Here is an 8,623-nt window from a genome sequence, read left to right as displayed (position 1 = left end):
TTGGAAGGAATGAAATTCAAAAATTTTTCTTAATAAACAATCTTATGTGGTAGCTATTTATTCAAGTGGTCTTCACTTATTTAATGATTGGTCGTCCCTATGTAATCAGTAGTCACAAAGTCTTGTCGATATTGGGAGATTTATGGTTAAAAGTGAAAAATCTTCATTTTGCGATGGCAAAATATTAGAATTTCAATAAAGAAGAAACTTTGCTACATGCATAGAAAACAAAGATCGGCATTACTTATTCACAGATTTCATTACATCATTGAATATCTTTATGTTACTCTTCTTATGATTGATCTGTAGGAACCAAATACATCTTAGTTCTCCTTGTTTTCTACTCTCTCTTCAAACTTACTCTATAATTTATCTCGATTGAATAAATTTTGGATGGCTAAGCCTCCCTTCATCTAAAAAAGAAAAATCTATATTTTTGTTTCCTAAATATTTTGCTAATCTCTTTCAAAGCTTTCACATTTCATCTTTATAGGGTGGAACTAGGAAACTATGAGAATATCTAGATGAATTTCTTGTTGAGAAACCTAGATATATGAGTTTTGTAGTTATATACACCAAATATGTTGTTGTCACCTGAAGCAGAGATGTCTATCTTTACGGAGTAGAAATAAGCTAACAGTGCCTTCTGTTGACACTGCCAACTTACCTATCTTACAATCCAGCTCCTGTTTGTTGTCAAACAAAAGCTAAGTTTTCAATGGGTTTTTTTCTTTTAGACGCTAAAGCCTTGGAAAGGAGAGCTTTTTTGGTGGTGGACTGACCGATGAGGAGAAAGTGGGGAATAGCTGTTAAGGACCTGGAAGTGTTCTTTTGTTCCTCCGGGACCAAGTATGAGAAAATTAGATGGTCCTGGATAGCACCAGGTTATGAAGAAACAGAGGTTTCATAGTAGAGACAAGACTGTTGGAATTACAAAGATAAAAAAAAACGATCTGCTAGATCTATTAGAGCTTAAAATCCTTTAACTACATAGAACCAAAGGATACTGCAAGGTATTGGATTTCTCGCGAGAACTAGTGAAACATAGGAAGTATGGTTAGCAAAAGTAGAACTTTTTTCCAGCATTAGATGCGTATGCTCAAAGGCAGCTGCATGAACCAGCAGTATTAGAAGATTAATTTTCTAAAGATTCATTGAGTAGGTAGGCCGAGATTCATCTTATAGGCAAGCCGAAGGCAACTACAAGAATATTATTCTCAGCATGTACCAAAAAGAGTCCATTAGTTGGTTGAGGGGCATGTGTTTGATCACCTTGCAGACAAGGACATTGTAGCACGGATGCAGTTAAAAAAAAAGAGGTCTGTTGAACATTCGAACCTAGTTTCCGATATGAATTGACTCTTATCAATCTCATCACACTTTCCTAATTGATAAAGTCTTCATTTCTTTTGACAAAGAAGTGGCTTGGCTTGAATTCTTCTGAAAAGAAAGATGGGATCCGTGTCAATCATTTCATGAACATGAAATTAAATTATAAAAACTTGAATTATTATAGATAAATCATTTCTACATCCTGATACACCTCAGAAAAGGAGCAACCAATAGCAGCTCCACCACTAAGAAATAAACCACTCAAAGAATTTACTGCTAACCTCAGACATATCCTTTCATACATTTATGAAACCATAGGAAAAAAAAAAAAGATTCTTCTAAAGGAAAAAAAAGAAAAGTTCAGAATCCCAAATCCATATGGCTCATATAACTGCCACTGACCCTTGCAATTCTAAGTTGATCGCCAAACAACATATAACACCACTAATGAAGCACAGATTGCCCCTCAAAATCTACTCTGTTGGTTCTCAAGGCATCCCCTTCTTTTGGTGCATTCACGCAATTATCAATGTAACAGTGGCTCAGACTTCCAATGCTTGGCCCTCTCAAACCCATTCCTCCCAAGGTGATAGTCCTCCATGGCCTGCCGAATCTCAGCATGTGTGTTCATAACAAATGGACCATACTGGACGACAGCCTCGTCGAGAGGCTGCCCAGCAATCAGAACAAATCTCAGCTGCTTCGCCGACTTATTCCATACTCTCAACCCATCCCCAGGGCTCAACACAAGGCAATGGTGGCTTGTTGCTGGAGTCGAATCCTCCCCTCCGAATATACCCTCCCCTTCAACGATATACACAAAGGAATTCCAAGAATCTGGGATGGGCTGGTGCAGTTGGGCACCTGGCTTCATTGTGAAATCCAAAAACATGGTTGGAGTTCGGGTATAAACTGGAGATTGGACACCAAATGCTTCCCCTGCTATGATCCGAACTTCGACACCATCCTTCTCAGCCCTGCTTATGTTCTTGCTCAGTAGCTCCTGGTATCGTGGCTCGACCCTGAGATCAAAAAGCAATATAATTGAAACTGAGGAAATTATAATTCTTTTGTTTTTGAAATAAAGCAAAAGAAGAATACATTGAAGGTTGAATTTGTTACATTTTATCCTTTGAAGAGAGATTGATCCAAAGCTGCAATCCCTTCTGGACTCCCTCCCCTGCAGGCATTTCTGAGTGAATAATACCCCTGCCGGCCGTCATCCACTGAAGCAGGAAATGATAATTATAGTCAGAAATAAAGAACATTGATGCAATTATTAATTATGACATAAAATTCAAATATTTTGCAGTGAATTCCATGAATTCTTGTCTAAATTAGGTGAGATACGATCCTTATACAACAGACCTGCACATCGCCAGTTGAGATGGTGCCCTTGTGCCCAGCAAAATCTTGATGAGTAAAGGCTCCCTGGATTTCATCACAAGTAATAATATCAAACACCTCATAATCCACTCGTTCCCAGATTCTGGAGACCAATTCCCCCATTAATTCACCAAAATCAAGTCAAATAAATACCTCTAGCATGTATGTCACAGTCTCAAATCCTGCAAACAGATCATAGAACATAGGTAATTTCTTTCAATTAACGATCACATAACATAAAAGGGGTTATTTGAAGGTAGACAGGATGTGACACAATGAACAAACCTCTATGGGGATGATCAGGAAATCCAGCAGGAGGTGAAACTGTAGCAGACAAAACATAAAGATTATTCCAAGAAATTCAAGCAATCAATCACCCAAATACAAATTAGAAAGAAAAAATGGAGAATATAATTATTTTCTTAGAAAACGATATGTATCTTAGTTTACCTGAGAATTCATCTAGCATAAGGAAAGGATCCAGATTCCTTAATTCAGGCCTGAAGAATCCACATGAAATCAATACCAAAAATGGAAAAAAAAAAAAAAAAAGATTGTGCATGCAACATAAAAATATGAGGTTGGATAGATCTTTTCTAATTTTTTTAAAACCTTCCAATGCTTCTTCTAACGGTTGCTCCTTGACCCTCTTCCTGGGACTCAGCAACGACCCTTTTCACCACAAATCTGGGCCTCTCAAAGCGTGGGATCTCATGGTCTCCACCACCAACAACCGCAGCAGAAGCACTTTGAGACATGATGAGGCTTTTCTTCTGGTTGCGAAGGAAAAAACTGGTTTGGGACGATTGGAGAAAGAAGAAGGGATGAAGGTTTGTCTGGCTGTGAAGGAATTGAACAAGAGGCTGGGATATATAGATGCGTACCAACCCCTCATCATGGGCCTGGCCATCATTGTTAACATCATCGTGATTAGAGGGATGATGTTGGAATAGTGGATGGATGACGGCTTTCACACTTGATGTATTTTCCTCTCCCTCTTCGCAGATTTGCCTTCGAGGACGTGACCATAAATAGAGAGACTTGTTTGGGATGTCAGAATTGAATACGAATGGGAAACGGTAGCGGGAGTTTTGACCTCAAATATAAGAATATTGCTTCCCGAGGATGGAAGGTAGAACAGGGATTTCAATTCTAGCCGGTCTATTGAACATCTGATTTGATTCGGTTCAAATAAAATAAATTTTATTTAATCCATTAAAATAATAATAAATATAAATTTTAAATAAAATATTAAAAATAAATTTAAATCAAACATAAATAATAACATGCTTTATTTCAAATCTAACCTAATATAATCTTAAGCTAGATTTTTTTTTCTAGATTTACAATTATTTTTAAATATTTATATGATAAATTTAATATCCGGTCCAATCTCATCTATTTTTTTTATTTGATCCGATCTATTCCATAAGATCTATTTTACCCAACTAGATCTAACTCTAAATTGGCATGGGATGGATATAAATATAAAATTTTTAATTATGAGATATATATGGATATTCATATGATTTTCATTCTTAAGGTAGGAGGAGGATTCAAGATTAGAGGGCTTTCCAAAAAGGGCATTGTGTGATATCACTCCTATGGTGATGACATCACCACCACATAATCATGATGCGAGCAATCCTCCTCTTGGTTGCTATTAGATTACGGCATGTGAGAAAATTAATCTAATCTAATAGGCCAAATCGAGTCAGGTCAAACTTGGAGCCAGCTATGTTTTTCCAAAAATCTTTTTGGAATCGGTCTAAATGCGCACCCCCCCGGCCCTTTTTTTTCTTCTTCCTGGTACATACTTTTTTTTTTTTTTTTTTCCTTCCTGGTACATACCTTCTCTCAAAGGAAAAAAACAGCCTTGCTTAGCTATATTCTTTTTATGTTCTGTACATGTTAAAGAGCTGAATAGAGAAAGATTTAAGTATGCATGATCCTGGTAAAAAATCAAGCCTATTTGCATATCCCCAGTCATTGATTTTATTTTTATCTATCTCTTTTCCAGACTTTCACTTGAGATTCTATTCACAAAATGGTGACTTTTTTAAATGAGCAAGGTAGGGAGCCAACTGAAATTTTAATGCACTGAAGCTGTTTGAACATATTGCTGGTTGAGTTGTTAGGTGCATATGATGATGTTTGATGATGTTTTGCTGATTCAACAAGCTAAGAGGGTTGTTAGTATGCTGTTTAAATTTAAATTATGTTAGCAACTTGTAGGAGGATCATATGGATAGACGATGTCTCACATGTAAGATAAACTTAGGTCATGACATTAGAGATTGCTATTAGTTTTGCTTAACTGAGAACTTTTCTGGTTTTCTCCATTCTTCTCTTTCGCTGTGTCATTTACATACGAAGAAATCAAGTAGGGAAGATGATTTGGATGATCTATGAAACTGGGTCTTGTATAAGGAAATAGGGAAAAGAAAAGAAAAGAAGAATCAAGACCGGAGGCATCAGTGAGCTCGTGTTTTTTCTTGCATTAAAACTTCCTAATTCAGCAGTAAAAATCTGATTGTTGGAATGTAGACCCTTGATTTTGTGACTTTTAAGTATCCAAGAGGTATTTTTCTAAAATTATGTATCCGGAGCAATTATAGCTGAGAATGCTTATGAAGTCTTTGGTTCGTTTAGTCTTTGATTATATGACTTGGAAATTACATGGTAAGAAATTCTAGACCTTGGTGTTTTTTATTATTAGAAAAATTAAAATAGTTAACTTTTGTATGTTGAAACCCGATTAAGATGCTCCACAGGGGATTGTTTCGAGTAGGGATCTACTTGTTAATGTGCTAAATGCTGTTCATAACTTAGCCTCTAAATAATTCCATTGATTATGTTAGGTTACCAACGGAGAGAAATTCTTTGTGCACCACGGGCGATGTAGAAAATCCGACGTGGAGTGCATCGTCTCATCCGATTGGTCGACGTAGTCATCGTTTTTCAATACATATTTAATGCCTGCAGATCGATTTTTTTCGTTTAAAAATTTTGTATGACAAAAATATCTTTGTTTTTTGAAAAAATTATGACATTCTGTGGCGTAATATAGCTTAGGATGTTATAATATGGCCTGGGATATCATAATATGAGATAGACATTTTTGTCCAACCATTTTTCAACACGCATTTAATGCCTGCAGGTTGATTTTTTTGTTTGAAAATTTTGAATGAAGAAAAATACTCTTATTCTTTAGAAAAGAATTATGACATCCCGTGCATATTATGAACACAGGATGTCATAATATGACATAAAATGTCATAATTTTTTTAAAAGATAGGAGCATTTTTATCATACAAAATTTTCAAACGAAAAAGCTGACCTCAAGCATTAAATATGCATTAAAAAATGGTGGCTACGTGAATCAATCGGATAAAACGGTGCACTACACGTCAGATTTTCTACACTGCCCGCAGTGCACAAAGAATTTCGCTACCAATGGAACACCTGATGGGCTTTAGATTACATGAATCGAGCGAATTAAGAATTTTATAATTGTTGTGGTATAGAAGAAAGGACATCATTAGTCCCACATTGGTTGGAGTTAAGGAGAAATCTAGCTTATATAGGAAGGAACCATCCTTTCCATATGAAGTACTTTTTAAGGGGCAAAATCGTGAAGCGCAAAAATGACCTATATAGCTTCTGGGCTATGGGCCAAAGCAGACAACATCAAACGTACCGAGCTATGAGCCCTTGACTGCAATATTAGTACTAGAAGGAGGACATCATCCTCAATGGATTGTGGGCCTCTTTTCGTCTAAACATCACTCTGTGAGAGTACACAGACACGATCTGTGGAGTACATAGATTCCCGCTTGACTGGAGGGGCTATGTTATGGTATAAAAGAAAAAATATCATTAGTCCTACATTGGTTGGAGTCAAGAGAGGATCTAGCTTATATAGTAAGGAACCATCCTTCCCATATGAGGTGTCTTTTAAGGGGCAAAACTGGAGGAGCTATGGTCCCATATTGGTTGGAGTCAAAAGAGGATCTAGCTTATATAGGAAAGGACCATCCTTCTTATATGAGGTGTCTTTTAAGGGGCAAAACCATGAGGCCGTAGGCCAAAACGTCAATATTGTAGACAAGGGTTCATGGATCAACACGTGAGGTATTATCCGTTTTGGCCTACGGCCCATAGCCTAAGGGCTATATGGGCCATTTTTGGGTCTTACGATTTTGCCCCTTAAAATACGCCTCACGTGAGAAGGATAGTCTTTTCCTATATAAACTAGATCTCCCTTTGGCTGTAATCAATGTGGGACTAATGATGTCCTTTCTTTTATATCATAACAATAATCATATAGATTCTCAAACATCTTAAATCATTATGACTTGGTACATGTGAGATTTATATTAAACCTAAAATGTGTTTAACTTATGAACCATGAAGCTCCTAATTACATACTCCAAACTTCTTCCTTGCTTGGGAATTTGAAGAAGCATGACCGAAGTCTAGTAACAAAAATGATGATTAATGTGTAGATAGGGTGTAAACAGTGCTTTGTTTCAGAGGATAAATTGTCTAAATTTGGTTTGTTTTGAGTAAAATCAAGTGCTCATAGTTATGTCCTAGCTGTGAAAAGTTTCGAATGAGATACTATTAAGTGACTTCAGATTACATGATTGCAATTTCTTCTTTGGATCAGAATCTTCGGTCCCAGATATATTGTTGCAGATTCTATAGGCTCTAGCAGAAACGATGACTATTACACTTTAATTTACAAGAAAAGGTACTCACAACTTAACTATAATATAAAAAGGAGGCAAGGAAAGAAATCGTTTGCTTTTGTCTTTGCATACCATTAACTCTGTCTATTTGCAAGTGCTACACTCATCCATCAACAAGATATACAATAAGACTTGTTAGGACAATCGGATTTGCTCCTTCGATTCTACATCGACTTCCATATTCGAAATCGATCCTTTATTTCATACCTATATAGAAAGAGCCAAGAGATCCCAAAAGAAGAGATTCTGAAAGGAAAGAAACTTCTAAAATTCAGTTCTCATGAGAGTCATCTGACCGAAGCAGAGTCATTATGGCTGAAGTAGAGTCATCATGACTGAACTTGAGTCATCATAGCTGAAACAACATCTTCATGGCATAGCCGACTGACCATCTTCATGTCATAATCGATTGACTATCCGATTGACCATCTTCATGTCATGACCGACTGACCATCTTCATGACCAAACCAGCATCATAACGGCTGACTATCAAACAACTGACTGTCGACTGTCAAATAACCGACTGTCAAACAACTGATTGCCGACTATCAAACTGCCGACTATCAAATATATAATTGCGATACTATAATCATGAGTAATAACTACATGCCACGATCGTTAGTGGACATAAATTGCCCACTAACTCTATGATTATGGTCCGATAATCGAGGTAACTATCCCTTAGTACCATAAAAAGTGAGACCACATACTCGATGGTTATACCTGACTCATCTATAAAGAAAAAGTAAGAGAACAGGCAAGGGATAAGACACTTCTGGGCTGATACTTTGTCAATTTTGATATTATACTTTCTGTTCGATTACTCTTCACTGATTTAAGCATCGGAGGGTCTCCATCAGATACAACTTCGATCAGTGTGGATTTCTTTTATAGGTGCTTTTCATTGACATCAAATACTCCAAGAGATTGCTCGCAACAGATTGACGCACCAGGTAGAGGAGCAAACAAATTCTAAAAGAACAATGGCAAGAGAAAAAGCCCATAAGACATCCATCAATAATGGCTGGCGATCTTTCCACAGAAAGAGACTATCTAAGCCAGAATGTAGAGCCCTATGCTTCACAGCAACAATCAAGGGAGCCCCACCATCCTCGATCGCTCCTTCAAATTGACGCCACCAATTATTAGCT

General features: G+C 36.9%; 1 protein-coding gene across 1 annotated transcript; it reads right to left on the bottom strand.

Annotated features, from left to right (window-relative positions):
- Nucleotides 1-1,578: 1,578 nt before the first annotated feature.
- On the bottom strand, nt 1,579-3,699 carry LOC105048877 (pirin-like protein). Its single transcript, XM_010928353.4, has 7 exons — nt 3,331-3,699; nt 3,169-3,218; nt 3,004-3,042; nt 2,872-2,900; nt 2,701-2,763; nt 2,455-2,558; nt 1,579-2,354 (listed from the first exon to the last, which is right to left on the bottom strand). Exons 1-7 carry the CDS (start codon nt 3,474-3,476, stop codon nt 1,859-1,861), a joined length of 927 nt encoding a protein of 308 aa, XP_010926655.2. The 5' UTR covers nt 3,477-3,699; the 3' UTR covers nt 1,579-1,858.
- Nucleotides 3,700-8,623: the final 4,924 nt, after the last annotated feature.

Source organism: Elaeis guineensis, chromosome 7 (genome assembly GCF_000442705.2).
Source record: "Elaeis guineensis isolate ETL-2024a chromosome 7, EG11, whole genome shotgun sequence".
In the NCBI taxonomy this organism is placed as follows: Eukaryota; Viridiplantae; Streptophyta; class Magnoliopsida; order Arecales; family Arecaceae; genus Elaeis; species Elaeis guineensis.
Note: the sequence above shows the minus strand (reverse complement) of the source record. Positions and strands in the feature narration are given on the sequence as shown.

Excerpts from the sequence above, each read along its gene's own strand:
- LOC105048877 (XM_010928353.4), bottom strand. The coding sequence starts at position 3,476 with ATGTCTCAAAGTGCTTCTGCTGCGGTTGTTGGTGGTGGAGACCATGAG. Across the intron at positions 2,901-3,003 it reads TCCTGATCATCCCCATAGAG|GATTTGAGACTGTGACATAC; the intron begins GTTTGTTCATTG and ends ATCTGTTTGCAG. Across the intron at positions 2,764-2,871 it reads CTGTGACATACATGCTAGAG|GGAGCCTTTACTCATCAAGA; the intron begins GTATTTATTTGA and ends GATGAAATCCAG.